This window comes from Manis javanica, chromosome 11 (assembly GCF_040802235.1).
Source record: "Manis javanica isolate MJ-LG chromosome 11, MJ_LKY, whole genome shotgun sequence".
NCBI classification, from domain to species: Eukaryota; Metazoa; Chordata; class Mammalia; order Pholidota; family Manidae; genus Manis; species Manis javanica.
Window position 1 is genome coordinate 71,937,167 of NC_133166.1, and position 24,457 is coordinate 71,961,623.

Here is a 24,457-nt window from a genome sequence, read left to right on the forward strand (position 1 = left end):
TCCCCACCACATACCCCATTACGGTCACTGTTCATCAGTGTTGTAAGATGCTATAGAGTCACTACTTGTCTTCTCTGTGCTATACTGCCTTCCCCCTAATCGTAATGCCCCTTATTCCCCTTCTCCTCCCTTCCCCTCTCCCCCTCCAGTCTCTTTCCCTATGTCAACTGTTAGTCCATTCTTAGGTTCTGTGAGTCTGCTGCTGTTTTGTTCCTTCAGTCTTTGCTTAGTTCTTATGCTCCACAGATGAGTGAAATCATTTGGTACTTGCCTTTCTCTGCCTGGCTTATTTCACTGAGCATAATACCCTCTAGTTCCATCCATGTTGTTGCAAAATGGTAGGATTTCTTTTCCTCTTATGGCTGACTAATATTCCATTGTGTATATGTACCACATCTTCTTCATCCATTCATCTACCGATGGACACTTAGGTTTCTTCCATTTCTTGGCTATTGTAAATAGTGCAGTGATAAACATAGGGGTGGAGATGTCTTTTGAAACTGGGCTCCTGCATTCTTAGGGTAAATTCCTAGAAGTGGAATTCCTGGGTCAAGTGGTATTTCTATTTTGAGCTTTTTGAGGAACCTCCATACTGCTTTGCACAATGATTGAACTAGTTTACATTCAGGAACAGGTTTTTAATGATGAGTAGCCACAGCTGCATAAAATTTTTTATAAAAATTTCAGGCAACTACAAGAACAGCAACGACAAAAGGAGCTGGAGAGGGAAAAAATGGAGAGGGAGCGGCTGGAGAGGGAAAGAATGGAGAGGGAGCGCGAGCGGCTGGAGCAGGAGCATCTGGAGAGGGAGAGACAGGAAAGGGAGCGGCAAGAGCGGCTGGACAGGGACCGTGAGCGGCAGGAGCAGCTGGAGCGGGAGCAGCTGGAGCGGGAGCGCAGGATCCCCAGCGCTGGTAAGCAGTCCGGCCCTGCACTGTCGGAGATCATGGGTGACCCCTTGCAGGCCTGTTTGAGATGCTTGGGAAGCCATAGGATTGGAAATTGTGGGAAATGCACAGCAATTGCTACTTCAATATTTCCTTTTTCTCTCTGTATTGCTTCTGTTGCTTGGAGACTTACAGAAAGCTCTTGGAAATTTTTATTCTGGCATTCTAATTCTTAGAGCTCCCTATAAATTGACTAGAAAGCATAAGTGTGTTTCCATGGGAAATTTTTTATATTGGAGCTTCGAATAGATTTCTCTTTTGAGATTGCCTGAATTGTCCTGAGTACTTTAGTGTTCAAGAAATTTGCGTGATTTTGTTCTGAAGTTTCTGAAAGAGGAATTAAAAACAATAGGTGAAAAATATGCTCTCTAAAACTATTAATTTAAATACATTATAGTTTTGTGAAAAATTAGTGACCATTACTAAATCTGATGGAACTTATTGAAAGACAGAAGGCCTGTTTGAGATGCTTGGGAAGCTTTACCTAGCAGGAGCTAAATGTCTGAAAATCATCTAGAAAAAAAGAAAAAAGAAAAGAGTAGTAAGGATGTATGCACACATACTCTGCTTGGATTAAAGTATATTATAGAAGTATATTAAGGGATAAGCTGTGACTGCAAGTGTGAGACATGCATTAACATTATAGTGGAATTCATTTTTTGTTCCATATGGCCTGTATCAAAGTTTCAATGTAGGTTGATTAGATACTGGTTAATTGGTTTGTTGTTTGAGTTAGTTCATTTGTTTTAACTGCCTAATTATTTTCTGGGATTGTCATCAACAAAGCAAAACTTTTCCATGAATAAACTTTGACTAGGGAATTCCTAGCCCTTTATAATAAACTTTTTGCCACTTTCACTCTTTGTTTTAAGAAAGCAGCTAAACTTACTCTTCCATTTGTGGTCCTATTCATGTAATTAAATGGACTAAGTAATGAAAATCAAGATACTACAATTTTCTTGTAAAGGATAGGCTAATCAATTTAATTTATCAATATACTTAGGAGACTAAAAGAAAATTTATTTCATCCTCTTCTGAATTTCAGAATGTGTTTATAGTTACAACATTCTTGGGTGAACTCAGCTGCTTGCACATGTGCTTACTTCTCTAGTACTAACTGTAATCTGCATTTGTACATTTGTCTGAATGCTGGTTTTGTGGCTTTACTAGCTTCCTTTTTCTCTCTCCTTTTTTATCCTGTCTTTGCTGCCGCTTCCCACCTCTGTCCAGCTTCATCCTCCGACAGCTCCCTGTATAGCGTGCCACTTCCTGAGCAGGCCAGTTGCCAGCCTCCTCCAGCACCTGCTGTGCCCTATGCTGGAGTCATCTCCGCTCCAGTGTGCGCTGCCACTCCTGATTATGCTGTAGTGACCGCTTTGCCACCTACTTCCACACCCCCTACACCACCACTTCGACACTCAGCGACACGTTTTGCGACATCTATAGGTTCAGCCTTCCACCCCGTTCTTCCCCATTATGCTACAGCTTCTCGTCCTCTGAACAAAAGCTCTCGACCTTCTTCTCCTGTGAACACACCCTCTGCTCAGCCTCCAGCTACGAAGCCCTGTGCCTGGTCTACTTCTAATTTCTCCCCCCTCCCTCCATCTCCTCCAATAATGATTAGCAGCCCCCCAGGCAGAGCAGCTGGCCCAAGGCCTGTCCTCCTCATTAGTGTTTCTTCTCCTGTGCCCCCAGTACCTGCCCCACCAACGGCCCCCAGCGGGCTGCCTGACTCCGTGGCATACCCAGTGTCTCCGCCACCGCCTCCACAGCCTTTCCTCGCACCACTGTCACACTGTGGACTTCAGGCCTCTCCTCCAAGTACCCCTAATGCCTCAACTCCCTCATCCAAGCCTAGTGTTCTCCCTTCTCCCTCTGCAGCTGCCCCTGCCTCTGTGGAGACTCCTCTAAACTCTGTGCTGGGAGACTCCTCTGCTTCTGAGCCAGGCTTGCAGGCAGCCTCTCAGCCGGCCGAGACTCCAGCCCAACAGGGTAAGGCTCCCATCATTATATCTAACGACTCATCACTTGAAAACAGTGTATGTCAGCGACTTTAGGTGTCTAGGAGGGTGGATGAATGGACAGTTTTATGCCACAGTGCCATAGTTTCGTACTTTAAATCATTGAAGTAGAAAATAAGTGGGGTTTTTTGTTGGGTTAACTGCATTTAGCAGATCAATATGAGGAATTTCCATGTTGAATTAGATTTTGGTATCTTCTGCAGTATCATAGTTCTCCAACTATGTTTCCCAGTATTTAAGGGCCTCCATGATACATTTCTTTGAAATTTTGCTAGGGAAACATTACTTGACACATTTATCTACACAATGAATATATGATCTATCTTGTTTTCCTTTAATTTCTGGGAAACTTAGAGATTATATTTAGTGCCCAACTATAATCATTAAATAGATCATCCGAGAGTCTCATGGGACAGTTCTGATCTGGACCCTGTTTTGTTTGGCCTCTCCTGTATTAGGCCTTCCATATTAGATTGACAGAAATGGTGCCACCCAAACCTTACAGAGCAGCCTCATTTTGTGCAAGAGGTGGAAAGGATGGCAGGCTTGATAAATGCTCCATAGGGTTCTGTGGTCCAAAATTAGATGAAATAAGGAGCTGAAGGGGTAGAGAGAAGAGAATCCTCTCCAATTATTGTCGCCTACCCACGACCCCCAAACCTTGCTATCCTGGTAACTGGGAAGAGGGCATAAGCTCTAAGTGTGGGTTATTTGTAAGTAGAGAAAGACCTCGTTCTGTAAGCAAATAAGATGCTTAGCAACCTTTTTTAAACAAAAGAAAGGCTCAGTGAGAATTACAGGAAGGAATATGACAGCATATTTGTGCTTAAGAGGAAACAGTTTTATACCCTGGATTTAAACACACCACTTTTTTAAAATCTTAGTTTTTAAGATAAGTAATACTTTTATCGCTGTGTGTATATTTTTCCTGTTGGTTTACCAGATTTACTTCAACATTGAGCCAGGATTCTAGTATTTGCACTGTAGTGTCCCTGTGACAGTGATGCTGGACTAGAGGCAGAGTCTGACCAGCAGGCAGCCTCCTTCAGTAAACTTGGAGACAGGCAGCCCAGGACTCTGAAGGCTTCTTTGAGCAGTTTACGTTTTCAGCTGTTTAACTACTCAGACGACAGTGTCAAAAAACTTACCATCCAGTGTGCAAATTGCATCTTACATGATCTACAACACCCCTTTCAGCCTTAAGGGAGGTCCTGCTAGTTTGTTTTTCTGATATGAAATAAGCTCTTGTTCACACCCTTTATGATTTTTTAAGATTGGGACATTTCTCTCTTACCTCCTGACTTACAAGCTTTAAAAAAAAAAAATCTTCAAATTCTATACCATCTAATTATTTCTGATAGTTATTTTGCAGCTTCACTTTTTTCTAGAAGATTCCTTTATCTCCCTGATCTCAACTCTGTAATTGGATTTAAGTGTGGAATGTTTTTGAGATACTGAAGCCTGGGATCCACCCTGTCTTTCATGTCCTTAAGTCCAGCCACTTTGGCTTTCAATAAACAAGTAAATATATGTCTTCATTATTGTGAATTTATTGTCTCAACACTGAGGGTTTACACATGTTATTTTGGGTCTGTTGATTCATATAGTACTGCCACAGTATACACTAGTTTGTTCTCTCAGGGACACTACCCCATCCCAACTTTTGTAAGCATTTATTTACTACATCCCCATGAACAAAAAGCCCTAATATCTGATCAGTTAATAAAGCTCTAACACAGCAGTTACACATTTTAGCTTTTTAGTCTATATACATTGCAACAAATCGAACTCATTAATACGTAGTAAATGTTTGGGTCAGTTTAATATATCAGGGCACTCCACATACCTTTCCACAGGAGGCAGTGGCACTCGGCGGTGCCGTTTGTTGATGACCTTATTTGACGTTTCTTTCTTTCAGGCATTGCCTCGGGACCCCCTGCACCTCCCCCGCCTCCCCCGCTCCCCCCAGGCCCCGCCCAGGCTCCCTCCACACTCCCGCCTCCCCCGGCCCCACCCCCGCCCCCGCCTCTGCCGGCCTCAGGGCCCCCGCCTCCCCCGCCCCCGCCCCCTCTTCCTAATCAGGTGCCCCCTCCTCCGCCTCCGCCTCCCGCCCCTCCCCTCCCAGCGTCTGGATTGTTTGCGGGATCACTGTCTGAAGACAATCGCGCTTTAACTGGACTTGCAGCCGCAATTGCTGGAGCGAAACTTAGGAAGGTGTCACGGGTAAATGCATTTCCAAGTTACTGTATTTTTTACATATGTCTTAGGCTTTCTCGATATCTAAAATACTGTATTTACTGTATTCTTTTACAAACCTTACGTTACTAACTTCATTGATTAAAAATTTCAAATAATATAAGGAGTTTCTGTAAGCCCATCACCCAGATTCAGCACTTATTAACATTTTATCGTATTTGCTTCATTCCTTCTCTGTGTTTTTCCATCTACATACACACATTCACACTTTTTTTGGTCTGAATTGAGAGAACTATCAAAGTCAGGAAATTTATTTGATGGAATACTTACTCAGATTTCATCTATTGTGCAGTATTGTCTTTTATGGCAGTTTTTTTATAGTCCACGATCACCTGTTACACTTAGTTGTTATGTCTCTAATTTACTTTATAACAATTCCTTCATCTTTTTTTCATGACACTGATGTTTTTGAAGGCTACCGAACAATTATTTTGTGATCATCCTGCAGTTTGATATATCTGATGTTCCCTTAAGATTAGATATGGGTTATGCATTTTTTAACACCGAAGTAATATATCCCTCTCAGTATATCACAAAAGGACACATGTGATACTGTTTTATCCCATTATTGGCCATGTTAATTTTGATAAAACATTCACTGATAGTTATTCACTTAAATGGTTCTTAAGATTTTTAAAATAATACTTACGTATTTTTATTGAAATTAACACAGATGCATCCTTCTGTTTTGAGTATTGTATACTAATAAATGTAGGAGTGCCTAACCGAGGAGTTGACTATGTACATTCTCATTAGATGGAGGATGCCTCTTTCCCAAGCGGGGGTAATGTCGGTGTGAATTCAGCCTCACTGAAAACAGACACTGGTCGTGGGAATGGACCCCTTCCCTTAGGGGGTGGTGGTTTAATGGAAGAAATGAGTGCCCTCCTGGCCAGGAGGTAAGTAAGAATTATGTGGTCATACCCAGAATTTAGAGGATTTTGTTGATTTTTTTGCAGATAATTTGACTAGTGCAGTTCTTCCCTTTGGGAGTAGTCTTTATACTAAGAGATTTTTTTTTTTAAATCAGATTTTCCTTCTTTCTAGGAGAAGAATTGCTGAAAAGGGATCAACAGTAGAGACAGAACAAAAAGAGGACAAAAACGTAAGTTACTTAAGATGGTCTGCTGCCCTGAAAATGTGAGGGTAAGGTTCAAGCTCAACTCATTCAGTAATTGTGTCAAAGATTGATTTGAACTACACTTGCTTATTTTTAATTCTTCAGATATTTTAAATGACTTGTTTTGAGCATTTTATAGAAACATTTAATGGCTTTTTTAGTTAAGATGGGTTGAATGTGTAGAGCTGTGGGGAAAGCTCTGTAATTTAAACCTGTAGAGTTTGATTATGTACCTAAACCTACCATTAAATGGATGAATGACCTTTACTAGGTTTTAAAAAATCTCTTATGGTCTCAGTTTCCTTGCATTTAAAATGAAGGAATTAGACTAAATCAGTGATGTTTAGATGTTTCCCCTAGGTGCTGTGGTTATTAGCAGTGCCTCTTAAGAGTGTGACCTTTATGTCTTTCTCCCCAATTCATTTGCCCAAACTCTGCTTTATCTGTTCTATCTATTAGTGTTTAATGAACAGTATAATTGTTCTCCCTGTTATCTGGCCTTCTTTGATGCCATCCCTCAAGTCCCCGTCTCATATCTGGCTTAGTAACATCAGCTAGTGCCGTGCTTAGGGAGAACATGAGGGAAAGGATCCATGGGAAGCAGAGGAGGGAATGGCTAGGAGGCTGAGAATGTGTGAGCTAGCCTGGAAGGGAGGAAGGATTGGTGAAGGGAGGTGGGGAATGGATGAGAGAATATTGGAAATGGAAGTAGATGCTAACTCCATATAACAGGTTTCTAGTAGGTGTGGTAATCATTAATATGTATTTCTGTATGTTCAGGAAGATTCAGAGCCTGTAACTTCTAAGGCCTCTTCAACAAGTACACCTGGTAAGTTCAAGAGATATATTTTAACCTTTATGAACTTTCTCTAAGTATTAATACCCCTCAGTTAATAATTCCTCATTTTCCCATGGTTTGGCCAAGTGACTGCCTCCTCACTGAAATCTTCAAATTCCTTGTTTATATCAAAAGCACTGACTTTTTTCCTCTGCCTTTTGTGATCCCAGAAGCAGCTGTTAATTTCTTTCTGATAATGGGGGATCCATTAAAACCCAAAGTTTTTTTCTGACGATATTTTTTTTGAAAATCATAATCTTCACAGATTCTATGTATATTGCTATTGAAATGAGGTTATTCACTAAAATAAGGGGAAAGTACATTATCAGATGGTAGGGGAACATTTTAAATTGATTCTTAAAGGTAAAGATTAAGTAAGCATGTAGCTAGCATTGAAGTCTATTTCAAAACATTCTCAAATGGAGAAAGTTGTCATTTTAACCATTCATTTGGGTAATGTTGATAAGGAAAAACGCTTCTAGTTTCTAAGGTTAAAAAGAAAATCTCCATAATGCTTTTGTGAAATGTTACTGAATTCAGTGAAATTTTTGACGTTGAAAAGTCTTGGGCATAGAATTATTACTTAGAATTTTAACAAAATATACTTCACTGGAGGTACTTAGTATAATATCCATGATTAGAATATGACAGTGTTACATTTTACATGTGTCTTCATATTTGACTAAAAGACTTAGAATTAGACTATCCGAACACTTTATCTAATTTGGAATAAAGTAACATAAATAAATTTGATGATTTTGATGAATTAAGATCTAAGTGATCTATAGGACACCATTATAGAGAAACTTCTGCATTAGTTCCTATGTATTTTGATTTGGAGATTACCAGCTGCCTCTAGAATTCCACTTGCTAGAAATCCTAAGAAGTTTTTGTTTTTGTGATTATAATCCATTTGTGAAAAAAAAAATCTCATTCTTACTAAATGGTGACTAGTCAAGTCTGATGGCTCTCTACAATAAATATTGGGACATTGTATATTGTTTTTCCTCTGTTAGGACTCAAATCAGTTTATTACCTTTATTAAAAATCTTTGGCTATATTGCCTTTGTCTTTTACTATATTAGCTTTATTTTCCATAAAGCCAAAATTAATATATATACTGTTAGAAGACTGTAGATATTTTATAATTCAGGGTCACAGAACCTTTTAGAATTTGTAAAGGGCTATGAACCCAGGGAGGAAAATACCATGTTTTATATAAGTTTGCTTATAATTACAAAATATTTATGAATTCCATGAAGGATTTCCATGTACCCCAAGTTAAGAATGCCTTCTCTAATACATAGGTCCTTGTTTAAAATACAGGAAACTAAAGCATGCATCTTGCATGTGGTGGTGTGTGTGTGTGTGTGTGTTTGCATTCATATATGTAAAGGATTCATCCAGAAGGACTGGTGGCTTCCCTTTTCACTTGTTTCACTCAGGTTTGTTCTTTTTCTAAATTGGCATGTGTCAGACACTTGACAGGCCAAAAGAAAGTGAAAGATAAAGGTGCCCTCAGCACATGAAACTCATGGGCCAGCTGAGAAGATGAGATACACACAGCAAAAAGTTAAATGTTTAACATCCACATGCTGACTGTTAAATAATATGTCAAAGCAGGTGGAGATTGTATAATTTGGAGTCACCTGGGTCATCTTTGTAGAGAATAATGACATTTTACTGTGCCTTGAAGGACACTGAGTTTGGCTGATAGGGGAAGGGGTGGTATTCAGGAGTTGGCGGGCGTAGCATGAACAAATCTGGAGAGTGGGTGATAGGTAGGAAGAGACAAGAAATATGAAGTGGACTGGCCTAATCAGAATGGAGAATTCTTTCTGTGGAGTATTGGGGGAAAAGGTCAGAACCAGAAAGCCTTTTAAGAAAAGGTCAGGAGTTTAGACGACCCTACAAGAGTTGAGTGGACAGCCAGCTGAAGCTGTTTTAGGGACATTAAAATGGCAGTTGTCATAGTGTGGCAGAAATCGGGAGTGACTGAGATAGGAGACAAGTGCCGGTAAAGATCCAGCATTCCCAGGACCTAATAAGGGGACCCAGCCTCCTGAAGCGGACCTGGAGCCCCCCAGAGAGGACAGCCTCACGACCTGCAGAGCCAGACTGACCCGCTCTTCCTCAAAACTGGATGAGCCCTTTAAAGATGAAAAGGAAGTTCGGGTTTGGCTGATGGAGAAAGGACCTCAGCCAGCTGCTACATAGTAGCCCTGTCATCTCATCATGGTGGCATTGTTTCCCCAACCTCTCCACCTGCCTCCTGCCTCTTTGGTGATAATATCTTGGTGACCATCTCCCTGCCCGATCAGTTGTCCTTCCATTTGGTCCAGAATTCCCTCTGTTCGCCTACTCTCGCAGATGTCTCTTGGGTTTTTCCGTCTCTCCGAACCTCATCTGATAATTGGGTGTCCCCTGGCCAGCTCTGTGGCTAGCTGTGTGATGGTTGGAAAGAATGTGTTAGCTGCTGGAATATAAAAGAAGGAATAACAGAATGTAATTAAAAAGGGAGGCACTGGTGATTGTTTACAGGAAGTAAGCAAGGTGAGTGATGACCTTGGGTTTCACAGTAGGTGGATGAATGCAACAAATGCAGGAAAAAAGCAGTGGTCTCAAGGGAGAGGTTCAGTTTAGTTTTTTGCACATGTACCATTCGAAAAGAAGACAATTTACCTCAGTAAGAAGGTGCAGAAACCCATTGATTTCAGGGTAACATTGGCACTCGGAGCAGTTTCCTGGTTAAAACTATAGTGAGAGCCCGACTGTGTATTCATGCTCTACTCGTGTGGCCCAGGTGTTTTCTTAAAGGACACGATTCCACCCAGTCATCTAGTGAGGCGCTAGTAGTGGCACCAGTGAGTCAGCCCTGATTGGAAACCAAAGCACAGTAGACTGCTGTCCAGTGAGTCACTCCAGGCTATCTTTTTAAATAAGGGCTTAGAGTGAACTTACTTATTATATTTAGCTGGAATTATCTGCTAAGTCCCAAGAATTGATTGATTGAGGTTCAAGAAAGTATAGTCGAACTGCATGATTCTGAAATTTATTTATGGTTTGAATTTTTTCCCAAGAGAACTATTTGAATTTAGATTAAGTAGTAATTAACACATGTAAGCTCCTACTTTTTGTTTTACCATTGCTGCTAAAAATAGTTTGAAATAGTATAGCTATAATACTATCCCATTCTAATAAATTTAAACCATCCTTATTAATTTATACTGTTTATTCTAATAAATTAAAATTATCTTACCTTTATTCTTGTTATTCTACCTTTATTAGAGAAACATCTTACCATCTAGTATATAGAATTTATAGTATTTTAGACTCAATAATATAAGTTTTCCTGGGGAAACTTGTCATACTTGCTTATTAATTTCTTTCCATTTTAAGGTCTGAAATTGTAAAAACTAGAATCCTTACAGATTTTAATTGAAGTTCAGAATCGAAAATAAAATTTTTATTTATCTACGTTGCTACATAAACACATATAATAGTGTTCAGTATTCTGTTACTTGTTTTACAATAACTCTGGGAACATATTGGATATTTAATAACTTAATGTTATTTATTTTTAAAGAACCAACGAGAAAACCTTGGGAAAGAACAAATACAATGAATGGCTGCAAGTCACCTGTTATCTCCAGGTATCAGGTTTTTTTGTTTTATATTGTATGTATATCTAAAAAGAAGTTAGCATCTATCTATATTTTTATTGTAAAAAAAACCCAAATGGTAGATTTGAAATTGTACAACAGAGCAAATGAAACACATAACCCCTACCTGTTGGACACCCACTGGGCCATGTCATATTTTCACTAGTGACTGACTAAAATCTGCTCTGCACCAGTTTGTCTGAAATTTTAAGATAGTTTTATTCCTCACAGTTTTTTTATTTTGAAAAATTCAAAACTATAGGAGAGTTGAAAGAATAGTACATACTTACCAGTTGCTAAAATGTTGCCACATTTGCTTGGCCTCTTTCTACACATCCACACTTTTTTCCATCTTGATAGTTGGAAAGCAGTTTGCAAATTGGCTATTTCACCCTGAATACTTAAGTGTTTTCTCTGAGAAGAGAACATTCTCCTAGCAGCCCCAATGCCATTGTCACTCTTAAAAAATTGAGGACTAAACAACAATATTATGTAATACAGTCATGTGTCCCCATTAGTCCCAGTGATATTCTTCATTTTGTAAATGTAATTTTTGAAAGAAAGTTTTATGTTTTACACTGAAAATCAACTGGAGAGAAAGGACTGCAATGTTTGAGAGTCAGCAAAATAAAACCTTAAATGTTGAATTTGAAAACTAGAAAGATTTGTTTCTCTCAGTTGAAACTGCTAACTATAATCAAATTAGAAAAGATAGTGCCCAGAAACAAGATTACTTAATCTGTGTTTCTACAAGTGGCTGTGTGAGGGCACAGTCAAGCATCGTCAGCATTCCTTAGCAAGGCAGACTGGATTATCATACCCAACCTAAATCACAGGTCTTGAACATAGATGAAACTTTTTCTTGGTTTATTAGACCAGGACTTATATATTTAAAGGATTTATGTTTTTTCCCAGAAATGTATGTATCTAGACACTTTTTGCCTTTTTCTGTGCAATTTACCTTATTTTTGCCTTGACTCTAATTGTAGAAACCGAATTGACAAAAATACAAGGTTAGACCTTATAAAACAAGGTTAGACCTTATGTTGTCACAAATCTGTTCTGTGTTAGCTTCATCTAAATTTACATTTGCTTTTTTGTGTATGGTCGTTTCTGTTAGTAGGAAAGATTTGGTGATGACACAATGAAGCTCCACTGAAGCTTCTAGTTTCTAAGTGACTACAAGGTGAATGTATTTGATTTTAGAAGAAAATGTAGGCATTGCTTTTGGTGGACCTGTTTTTCAATAGAGTGGGAAAATTGCACATTTACTCTTCTCCCATACCTAACTCACGTGTACTAATGCAGCTTTAGTAGTTGTTACAGATTCTCTTCAGTAGCACATTATGAAGCCTGATTTATCAAGTGCACATCAGAGAACAGAACTTCTACATCCTTTGAGGGTGTAAATTGTGCCGTGAAGAATTCTTTCTCCTCTTTACCGCCACTTGCAGTCCCTTCCTCATGATAGGAATCCCACAGGGGGCTTGCCCAGAGCTAACCCTGAGCCCATGGCAGAAGGCATATCTTAGAAGGAACTTGTACAGCTCTCCAAATGGAATGTATTCCTTGATATATTTGGGTCCATTTAGTGAAAGAAAAAAATGTTCTCTGAAAGATTTCTCAGACTTCTAAGGGAAGTGCAATGAGTGTTCTGAAGGTCACCATTTAAAAAATACCTTACGTGGATTGATCGCATATTGGTTCTGTTACCCATATAGTGTATTTTAATCATGTCCTGACTCGGGTGGTTTTCCTCACCTTTCCCAAAATAGGAATTCTGAAACATGTAATTATTTCCTGGCCACTGAGATACCCTTTGATAGATGTGATTCAGCCAGTGATATGTTTACCTTAAAGTTTCACTGCAAGCAGTTTTAAACCATAAAGAGTTTTGAAAATATTTCAAAAGACTTAAGAACTATCCTGCTTTTCCTCTTAAGTTATCTCCTATGTTCCTTCAGAAAACAAGCACATTGTCTGTTTTTAAGTGCGTCATTCTTGCACAGTAGGGAGAGTGCCTGTTTCTCGTCTGGATGTCCCTGTCAAATCATGTCAGTAGTCAGCTGATTTGACCCCTGTCCTGTATGAGATGTTGCCATACACTGTGTTTAGTGGGTGAAGATATCAGAAGAAGCAGGAATGTTATCATTAGAAATGCTTTGAACTGTGACTGTATTGTAACATTGGAGAGTTTGTGATTCTTCTGTTGTTTTTATTAAGAGCTCACGATCTGTGTTCAGGATGGAGAAAAAGCCTCCTGAGGCTCCTGAGAAGAGTTAACTTTGTGTACTTCAAGCCTCAGTGATCTCTACTGTGCTATTCATTTGAGTCTGTAGCTTTATGTTCACCCTAATAGAAATGTCCTTGTTTTTGAAAATTGTTGAATCTTTGTGTAGGTAAATTTTACTGTGTCTACAATCTATAAGAGTAGCCATTGCATAATGATTTTTTTTGTTCTCTGTAATGGTCAAGCAAGCAGAATATCCTCACATAACTAGGTTTAGTCTCCAAGTATCTTCTTTTTTATTATAAATGATTATCTTGAGGGTAGTGGACTCTTCTGGTTCTTATTTTGTTTGCTATGACTAAAACCTATAAAACAGTAACATAATGAGAATTATTTTTAAAAGTTCTATTTAATAAAAGTATACCCCTTTAAATGGTTTTTCCCCTTCATAGACGGGATTCTCCAAGGAAAAATCAGATTGTTTTTGACAACAGGTCCTGTGATTCATTACACAGGTATCATCCTGATGTGACTTTGTGATATGAGACTTAAATAACATGTTCAGGATAGGGCTGAGCTTTTTCTACATGGATTGGTAATCACCACAAGGGAGGTACTTATAGGAAGATTGAATCTTGTGTATTTAGCTTTATTCACAATACTTTTTTAAAAATTCTAGATTTTAATTAGAAAAATAAATAGTATTCATTTCCCTGCCATCACTTTATAGTTGGGTTAGGATAACTATAAGTGCTCAAATAAACATCAGAAATACTAGAATAGGAATCTTAGGCCATACGTATTTTATCTTGGCTGGTTGCAGCTTTTGCATTTTCTTTTAAAAGCTATTCTCTTATAAGTGTGACACAAGGCTTTTACAAAGTGGGATGGAAGATTCTGTAGTCTGTTTCCTAGAAAACTTTGTAGTAAATTGTCTTTAACAACCTAACATCTAACATCCAATGGATTATTCATTTTCTAGGATGAGTCCTCCTATTATACCATTTTTTTAAAACTAAGAAAACTTAAGATATGAAACATGTATTTGTTTCTTATTTAAAAATCAACACTGTTAAAAATGTCAAATTGTTTAAGCTATATTTAGAATTAATTTGGCAGAATAGGGACTTAAATATAGTTATTGGCAGGTGTCTAGAGGCAATACTCTCATTGTAAGGGAATAAAAACCTCTGAGAAAGCCTCATATTTTGTTATCAGTTATGGTAAAAAGCCATAGGTTTGAAATAACTAAGATAATACCCATGTCACTGTAGGCATCTATTTTTTAAAATGCACATCAGGTTTCCTGGGAACTTAAATTGAGTAGTTTCGGGGCTGGGGTGGATCAACTATGGCAGCCAGTAAGGAGGTCTGTAATCAGACTTTATTTGCCCAAATTGTTACTTGCTGAAATTATTTTTATGGCATTGATGATAAAAATATTTGAAAAGTTTGTCAACCAGTGAAATCTGTATAAAGTGTTTATATTACAATAGTGAAATCATTTTTCCTGCTTTTTTTGAAGTGGTTTACTTGTTCTGACCCAAAAACTTTTTTAGAAAATTTGCTGGCACGTAGAAAAACAGCATTTAACAGTGAGATTGTGTGTTGTGACTCTTCTCGGTTATCTTGCTGTTTTCACACATAGTGCCCCTGGGATAACATTGTTGGTAAACCTTTTCTTAAAAAGTGGTGATTACTTATTTCCTTCAGTATGAAAAGTTCCCCCCTTTAGTTAATTATGGTGGTGGTGGTGGATTGCATGTCAGCATGAATTAAATTTCTTTAAATTGCATGTCTCCACAGTTGTTTATTATATAACAACATTAATCTTTTTGCATTGTTTAGTAAATATGAATATATTCATAACATACCGTCACCTAAGTAATAGACTGTAGTTAATTGACATGAATTTCAGGGGTGTTCATTATATAACTTAGGGAGAAAATAATTAGCTAGTTGTAGCACTTAAATGTGAAAAGTGAAAGAAAAGCAGAGTGATTAGAAGTTTAGTTCTGGAGAGCAGGAACAGATCGCATCAGTGAATGAAATGCACAGTGTCAGCCTTGAAGAATGTGCACTGCGCCAGACTGTGCTGAGCACTGGGACCTGCACACAGTGGGTCTCATGTATTGTAAGTGACCATGTAATTAAGGAGTTTCCTCAGCAGAGTAAAAAGAAGCTTTATCAGGTAAATCTTCTTCACCCACAGTGCCTGGCTCAGAGCATATTCGATGAAATTTTCTGAAAGTTACACTTTTCCTTGTTCATATAAGCACAGTGGCAGATACCTAATAAAATTAATTAGCTTCATGACAACCTTTTAACAGTCATATGTTTGATATTAAAGCAGTTAACTCAGTATTTCATCTTCACAGCAGTGTTTGAAGTACAATATGCTTTATAAGAATTAGATTTTTAACACTAGTTAGAAATCTAATAGAAAAGTTATTTTTAATTTGTATTGAAACTGCAAAATTGAAAGACTATGACTTGACTAGTGGCTTTAATTTGCATTAATCTGTGACCCTTAGAGAGTGGCTTACTATACTGAACCAGAAGGTAGAGGGGTGCCCCATTAAAACGCTAGCTTTTCCTGTTAGGATTCTCTCACTGCCAGAATGGGAGAGGTAGCCATAAGCTGATTTATTTGACATTGAAACTTTTTTTCTTAAAATACATATAATCCCTGAGATTTACTTTTTGATATAATATTCATACTTTGATTCTTGAAAATGGAATAGAATATTCAAAAAATCATCCTTACAAAGATTTTTTTCCCTCACAAACCATGGATGGCATGGAATTTATAAACTGACTCATATTAGAGTAAAACACTCAAGTATATATTTTCCCTTCCATTGGTTTGCCAGATACTTAATAGATAATGATGCACAGTTTCAAACAGAGGGAGAAAACAGGGTTGTGTTACATAGGCCTTGGACGCTGAAGCTCGCCTCTTGTCTCTGTCTTGATCAATACTCCTTGCTGCCAGGTTCCCGCCTCGTGTCCATATAACACTGTCTTCTACTCTCTGCTGAAGAAGTCCCATCATTTCATCACCTATTTTCTGATTTATTTACAAAATGCTGGGAAAAGTGAAAAATATTTTCTGTTCTACTCAATCCTGCAACTTTGACTATTACCTTTTTAACACAGTGTGTTTTAAGAAATGTATTTAAATCTTGGTGTTGGGTTTGTAAATCTGTAATTAATGATGAATCCATTAAATATTCTCAGTATTATTTACCTATCCTGGAAATCTCATTTGTACAGACCAAAATCTGCACCCTCATCACAGCCCAGTGCCAATGGAGTCCCAACCGAGGGCCTGGATTACGACAGGCTGAAGCAGGTAGGCCTCAGTGGCTGCTGTCCTTTATTTGTACTCGTTTCTTTTCTAAAAAAAATCTCACATGCACACATGTAACAGATCGTGAATAGAAGTGCAAAGAATACAGAGTTAAGATATTTTTATACAAATTAAGTATTGGCATCAATACTCTATTTGTTTTCACATCCTCGTTTTGTTGTTAGGTGAGTTTGCACAATGTCTCCCCAGAGGTGGAGGGAAGGCGAGTGGTGTGATGGGATAGTAGTATAAACTTCACATGGAGTGCGTGATGGACAAGTGTAAAAAGACACAGGCTCATAATTCTCACTTACTGTTGGCAGAAATGGACCTGTCAAGTGTGGTTTGCACAAGAATGAGGAAATGGGCAATCCCCTATACTCCTTTCTAAGAAGCAGTTTGGGAAAACAGATCAAATGCCTTAAAAATAACATCTTAACCTTTTAACCCCGCAATTTTACTTCCAAGAATTTATGCTATTAAAGTATCGAAGAGGCGTATCTCTGTACAGGGTGGGGAGGGCTCTGCAGCCATTAAGGAGTCTTTGTTGAGACTACTTAACAAAAAATCATGAACATTTGCCCATGTTAGGTAAAACAGGTAACCAAACGGTAAAATAGTTCAACTTTGTAAGAGAAAAGATACTGTCAACACTTTGAGTATATATGCATTATATTTAATACCTTATATGATCAAAAAAAAAGTGGAAGGAGTAATAGGTGATGAGATTATGCAGTTTAAAATATTTTATTCCTGGAAGAGGTAAAATAATTTTCAAAAATTGGAAATGGAAGGCAGTGCACCTTAGTAAAGTGCCCCTCAGTTTTGCAGACCTAAGCCCTGTAATAAAAAATTTAACCCTTGTTTCCTTACCCTGCACTTTAGAATAGCCTCAGAAATGAAGACCATGCTGGTCACTCTAACAGCCACTTCCTGCCTGTCTGGTGGCTTACGTGGTCAGGTACTTGGTAGGTTCTTAGCATGACATTGTCTTCTGACCCTTGCAGCAATCACATCATGTGGTTTATACTCAAATTCTGCACATCTAGGTTCAGAGAAGTTAAATTTACTGAGTCTCACAGCTCAGTAAGTAGTTGAGTCAGGATCAGAACCCACTTCTTTATTCCATTTTTCCCCCATTATATCACTTATTTTTCAAAAATGACAGAAAATGTTTGAGTGGGCCTGAAAAAAGGACCAATAATGTTGCAGTAATATCAGTTTAAAATAAAAACTAGATAGGGATTAGAGAAATGCTGACAATTTCAAATAATTCTAATTTTATACTACAGAGCTGTTTGAAAAGTTAAATTGAGTTATGCAATTTGAAAAGGAAGCGTGTGGTCATTGGGAATCAAGCCGTTGTTTGCCTGTGTATTAAATCCAGCTTTCTTTTCTTGAAAAACGTTTCAAAATAGAGCACTTGCACATACTTTAAAATATGGGAAGTCCTTGACTGTCTGAAGCAATGGAGTGGAAGAGAGGGGTGGTTTTGATTTCAGGACTGATTTGAACATAGCGAGGATATTTCTGAGTCCATAGAATAACTTCTATGCCTCATTTTCTTCATTGGTAAATGGAGGAATTAAATTAATTGATAGTTTTCAATCTTGTTTTAAACATGAAAGTTCTTTAAAAAAAAAACTAACCTTAAACAGAGCAGTTTAGTTCTACCTGAGGCATACACAAGTAAAAGCTAATTCAGAACTCACCACCCAAGGATAGCTGTCACCTTTCCACCTGCTCAGATTCCATCACCTTGCCTTCTTCACCCTCTTGTCTTTCCCGTTACACAGGTCTGGATCATAACTGGGGGTGTCCATTATTTCAAACTGAACTTAGAGTATTTGGAGGATCCAGAACATTACTATTAAATAGAAATATAATATGTACCACTTTCTGGTAGCCACATTAAATGACAGAGAAATCGATGGAATTATTTTAATCTATTTTATTGAACCTAATATAACCAAAATAATGTTTCAATATATAATCAATATTTTTAAATTAATAATGTTATTGTACTTTTTTTTTTATACTAAATCTTTGAAACCTGGTGTATGTTTTACATTTACAATGCACCTCATTTCAGACCAGCCACACCTAGTGCTCAGTAACCTGTGACTGGGGCTGCCATTGGACAGTGCAAGCCAGCAGGTTCCCAACCACCTTCTTCTCTACCTGTTAGGGCAGCCCCTTGGGGCCCTCCGAGGGAATCCTAAATTCTTTGAAACATAGTTTGGCAGCTGTGGTGATTCCTAAGGAATCCACACACTTCAAGCTGAGTGACAGGTTTATCCAGAGCCGATTGTCCAGCTTATTTGTCAGTCCTTGCTGCTTCCTCATGCTTCACCACTCAGACTGCTCCCAGGAGACTAGGTTGAAAGCAGAGAGCTATTATCTTTCTGAATCATACCTTTCACTAGATCAAAGAGTCTTTATTTTAGTTTTAGAAAACATGCTGTTGATATCTTGCTGGGCTAGTGTAAGGAAAGATTGGGAAGGGAAGACCATGATAGCCAAAATTTCCAAGGCCAAGGCTTCAAGACATGAACTGACACTGGAAGCAGAAACTATGTCGTATATTATATGCATTGTTAAATTCATATGAGCAAGAATTTTCTAGCAGTTCCTTTTTTCCTGTATTGATGTTTTTTTCTGATTCTTTAGGACATCTTAGATGAAATGAGGAAAGAATTAACAAAGCTGAAGGAAGAGCTCATTGAGGGTGAGTGTCAAAAGAAATGTGCAGGGTGTTTAACAGCCATTTTTAAGAATATGTGAATAAGGAAATACCCAGTTACTTTTCCCTAGTGTCATGCCCTTCGCTTGGCTTAGGATGTCCAGGTGTGAGGAGGGCGCTTTCTTTTTCACATACGGGAATTATTTGTAAGAATCAACGTGATTAAGAACCCCCCCGTTTCAGGTGTTGAGCTGCACTTGATGGAAAAGCAAACAATCTTTGTCTAGGTCTCTCTGCCCTCCCACTCGTGCCACTGCCCTCTCTTTCTGGAGCCCACAGAGTCAGTGTTTTCAATGGGAGAGAATAAATATACATGTCCAGAAGTTAGTATCATCTCCCTACTAAGGAAGAGATTTATGTTATGAAAGATAATGAGGTCCGTGTATCTTTCATTACTGTGAGTTTGAATATGATCATTACATCTCTGAGGGATGAATCACTCAATTTTACCTAAAATTATATTTGTTTTTAATGCTTTTCCTTTTCCTACCCAGCAATCAGGCAGGAACTGAGCAAGTCAAATACGGCATAGAGAAACAAACTAAGGAGAGATAGGACTTTATCTGGAGAAAAAAAAAACCCTACAAACAACTGTTAACAACCCCCTACATTTTGTGAGCTGTAAGAAGAGAACAGAGACACGGTCAGAAGGAGGGAGAAACCAACATACTTCAAAAGCCCTCAGACGTGATTACTCTGACCGTAAGCTGTTCCCCTCCTGTTCGCTGCTTTCTTCTGACCTTTACAACAGGATGGAAGAGAGTCGTGTAAAGAGTACCAGTTACACAGAAAATACAGGCCTGGCCAGCAAGATCACCGTGCATTGAAATACTTTCAAGTCAAGATAAAATTGCACATTTTCCACAATTCATTGCTAACATAAAGAGGAGAAAGGCTTATGAAATTTTTTTCAGAGAGTCCTGATAAAGAGTTCAGCAAGTTATGCTGTTGAATTGTAAAGGTTTCTCTCAGGTTCGTCTTCCTATCGTATTTGATGTTCCGTGAATAATTGTGGTCAGCCTTGTGTAGATTAAGATCATAAAATGTGGAATAAATGGGATTATTGTGTGAGCTTTCAAAAGGTGGAATTTATAAGAAAGTGTCCTAAAAATGATTTGTCTGTCCAGCTTGAGGAATTTTAGAATGATAAGAAGTCTCTTGAGTTAGCCTTCATGCAATTTTGTAGATTGAAACATAAAAATCGTCCAGAATTTAAAGATTTAGATGCCTTCCTAAATTGTTAAAATGCTTTACCAAATCTGTGACTCCTACATAACACAAACCACTGGTCAAATGTAAAACAATGTATTGTAGATTTATTGTAGGTTTTCAACCTTTTTTAGATTTATGCATGTGGACCTTTTTATAATGTAATTATAACCACCACAAAATTAGATTTTTAATTGCAGACAGTAATGCATGTCACACAAATATGTAGTGGCCTTTTCAAGGCCTAGTCCCAGGGAAAACATTTTATAGAGTTTAGGGGAGTGGGAGGAAGGGAAGGAATAATTTTTTATTTAAAGTTAATATCTGCACTGTCTTTTTTCTCAATTACCTGCATGAATAATAATGAGGAATATTTTGTGACTTTAATTGGTAGTTACATTACCAAGTAGTTTATCTTTTACATCATGTCTTCACCTGTTTGTATTTTAACATCAGTAATTTCAGTGGTCTGAAACATGGTTCTGAGCTTCACATGAATTATATCTCACTGTGGAACTCAAAGATTGATCCCTGAATTTGGCATTTGTTATTATCTGGGTGCCCTGTGATTATACAGGTGTTCAGGTACATGTTCTTGACTATGAAGCTGCTTTTGAATTTTGTAATGTTGAAATATAAAAAGTAACAATGAGGGCAACAGTTAAGGTCACAGAAATCATTAGGTACAGGGAAACCAATGAGGAGTTCTGCATAATTATCTTCTCATAAGTGAAGGGAGGGGAGACTGAGGTGGTGGAGGAAATAATTAGATGCTATGCTTACCACCACGTGTGTGTATTTATTGGGCGTGTTTGCTCACGCGCATGTAGTATGCAATCTACTCCCTTTTCTTTGAATGCATTAAGATTAAAATAGGGAAGAAGTACTGTATGTTGAAATCACAGGCTTTTTTGAAAATGCAGGAAAAAAATTCTCCAGGCTCTCCATCTTGATTTATGCTTGAGTTGTTACGTGCCATATTTGTTTTGAAATCTGATTACCAGAAAGAAGTTTTACTAAAATTTTAAAGAAAATATCCATTTTCATCTGCTTTCTAGGCTTCTTAGTCTCAGTTCATAAAACAGCTTGCTGATAGCATAGTTTTCTAAATGCTGCAGATATGCAGCCTTTACCACTTTAAAGAGGTCTGAATGAGGGAATTTTTTTCCTTGTTAAAATAGTTCCTGTTTCTGTAGAAACTTCATTTTTAGATTGAGCTATCATAATTCAAGTATACAGTTCTTTTTCTGTCAACTCTTCTTTATCATACTACTGCATATTAAAGATGCAGAAAGCTTATAAAGTACTATTTTTTTAAAAAATAGGCATTTTCATCTTTATTACTGTCTTTTTGGTTATGCAAACACTTTGATGATATAAACGTTTGGTCCTCTATAAATCTGGTCAGAAATAACTTTTAATTTTGTTGGTTAAGTTAGATAGTCTATAGTAGGATAGAGTACTGGGTGCAAGTGGTCCAAAGTAAAGTAAAAGAGTTCAATAAAATGCTAGATCTTAACAAGAAACTGGTTTATGCACTAAACGTTTTGTGCCTTGGTCTAATTAACATGATGTCCATGTAAAATGACAAAAAAAAAAAAAACAGTGTTGAATGACATTACATCATTTTGCATTATCCCAGATCGCTACATGTGTTCTTCCCAAGACGTTTGACCAAAGTCTGTATGCCTTTCCCGTCCTGTGTGACAGTTTTTGTCAGTTAGAGATTTCAGTAATTAAAACGGAAAACAGAAGCTTAAGTTAATTTCTTTGTCAGAACTATGTTCTTGGAACCACATTATTATGATGGTTTTCTGCTTGTGTATATCGGGTGTCTTAAGCTGAGTGCAGTTTAGGAGGTCCTTTCTAATTATAGGGGGTTCTTTTCCCAACACTGTGATCTGACCGTGACAAGTCTGTACTAACACACCGTGTAAATGGCTGACAAGTCAACTGCAAACCAACTGAATGTATAAACCTTATGCTGGTGCTGAAATCTCTTCAGAATAGTCATCACTATTTCACAGCTTGTTTTGGAATTTGCAAGCATTAGGTGTCAAGTCAACACTGAAGATGAATGTTGAGTTTTCATGCTTAGGTGTACTGCCTTTGTAGACCTTTCAGTTCTCTGCTGTTTTTACTGCATTGTTTCATTTAAATTTCCTACACGCTAACTTCATCTATGTGATTGAAATAAAATTGCAGTATATACATGTTGCTTATTTGTGACACTCAGATAATCTGAAATAATGTCAGTTCTCAAGTTATATTGAATGTGAAAAACTTAAAATCCATGACTTCACTACTTAAAAGTTACAAACCACTTTAAGATTTCACATGTCATAAATACTAAGTAATGTATTCAAAGGGAATATGTGATAATGTGTCTACTTTGTGTTTGTAATAACTGGGCATGTCCCTTTTTTTCTTATTTTCTCTCAGCCCAGCTTAACATAGTCCTGCCCTTGTAGTCAAGAGAATGATGTTTAATTTTATTCCATTTTGTTCTACAACGTAGATACTTAAACTCATTTATGCAGTTAAAATGTTCTTTTATATAGTTTGCGGGATAAAGGACATTGAGTAGTAAAAAGCCTTATCAAGTACTGAATTTTAAATACAGTAAAATTTGTATCATAATGTTTGTTTATACATTATGGTGGTGATGTCTTGAAACCTACATATGAGTTGCAGTACTTTTTATCTGACTCTTAGAAGCATTAATTTTGAGTTCCAATTTAAAAATTGTAACATCTTCATTAGAAATAGAACAGCCCTTGTCTTTTTTCTTTCACCAGGGCCCAGTTTCCCCTCCGTCATCCCCTCTGTTCTCAGGGACTGTGTTCCTTTTTGCTCACTGACATTTGCGGTCACTGCGCAGTCCACAATTATAAAAATATCGACTGATTTTTCTCTACCCTGTCTCAGGTTCTTCTTTCCCTCAAATGTAAATCAGAGTGTTTATCTACAAACTAAAAATCACTTCTCATTTAAAAATGAATTAAGTAGCAGAAAGAATAACCTTGTATATCCACCTAGCTCCACCTTCTGTGGCTTCTAGTTTGTGTGTGCTTTCCAGGCTGTTGGGAGGAGCTGGCCTGTGAATTCTATGTAGCGTAATCCTATGAAGCACTATTCGGAGGCTGCCTGCAGGACCTCTGTAATTCTTTTCTGCAGCCATCATCACTGTAACCACATTTCCCTTTAAATCCTACTGGTTAGCAGCATAAAGATGACATCATGTAACACACCTGTGTGAAAGTCCTCCTGCTGCTCTCAATTCCTTTATTACATAATCTACTTTCCTAAAGACATTTACTCTAGCATTCATTTCAAAACTCCAAAACTGTTCTTATTGGTACCATGTTTATTAGAATATGACTTATGACTTCTTATCTATACATCTTGGGTCTCATGAATGAGGAAGAGAACTCAAGAGTGTATTGCAATTATTGATGCTTAATAACCTCTGACTTGTCACTGAAAAGCCGTTTAATGTTTATACTTTGATGCTTCTGCAGCCTAAACTTGAAGTATGTATAGGTAATCTTCATGAATCTGAGTGAACAAAATAGCCTAGTACACCTTTGGCTACATAAGAACTAAAGAACATAGACTTAGAAGAATAGTTCTCTCTTGAGTATAAATAAGCATATTTGACTAAGAAATTGAAGTTGCTAAACCCTGCAAGATGCCCCCCAGGAAAGGACATCTATATGGCCAAGTACTGTTGGAAAGTCTACGGTGCAGATTTAGGTGGTGGGTTAGGTTCTCTTTATGTTGTTCAGGGTGATTTTTGAGAATCAGAGATATATATATATGTTTTAATACTGGAAAACTGAAACCTTCAAATTAAAAAAAATGTCCAAAGTTGATGAGAAAAGAGAATAAAAGATAAATATAGGAAATTTAAGATGCTTAGGGTTAGTCCACATCAGAGTTCTAGGATGTATCTGTTGAAAAACCAGTGGTGTATTCACATAAGCAGATTAAGTCTTTCAGTAAGGAGAAAGCATTGCAAACTGCTCAAGTATGAACCATGTATATTTATCTTCTAAGTAGTTTTTCCTTCTAACAAT

At 37.6% G+C, this 24,457-nt stretch overlaps 1 protein-coding gene across 11 annotated transcripts in view; it reads left to right on the top strand.

Annotated features, from left to right (window-relative positions):
• The window catches only part of ENAH (ENAH actin regulator), a 180,387-nt gene extending 157,092 nt beyond the window's left edge, over nucleotides 1-23,295 (top strand). For 4 of the 11 annotated variants that reach the window (XM_073216651.1, XM_073216649.1, XM_073216650.1 and 1 more), the window contains 11 exons: nucleotides 688-914; nucleotides 2,178-2,939; nucleotides 4,887-5,191; nucleotides 5,981-6,123; nucleotides 6,272-6,329; nucleotides 7,125-7,173; nucleotides 10,769-10,835; nucleotides 13,527-13,589; nucleotides 16,351-16,429; nucleotides 19,097-19,154; nucleotides 19,664-23,295. In XM_073216651.1, the coding sequence (XP_073072752.1) occupies nucleotides 688-914; nucleotides 2,178-2,939; nucleotides 4,887-5,191; nucleotides 5,981-6,123; nucleotides 6,272-6,329; nucleotides 7,125-7,173; nucleotides 10,769-10,835; nucleotides 13,527-13,589; nucleotides 16,351-16,429; nucleotides 19,097-19,154; nucleotides 19,664-19,701 (1,849 nt within the window). In that variant the 3' untranslated portion in view covers nucleotides 19,702-23,295. The remainder of the gene's footprint in view (nucleotides 1-687; nucleotides 915-2,177; nucleotides 2,940-4,886; nucleotides 5,192-5,980; nucleotides 6,124-6,271; nucleotides 6,330-7,124; nucleotides 7,174-10,768; nucleotides 10,836-13,526; nucleotides 13,590-16,350; nucleotides 16,430-19,096; nucleotides 19,155-19,663) is intronic. The other 7 variants (XM_037008871.2, XM_073216654.1, XM_073216655.1 and 4 more) reach the window with 5 other exon arrangements.
• The last annotated feature ends 1,162 nt before the right edge of the window (nucleotides 23,296-24,457 follow it).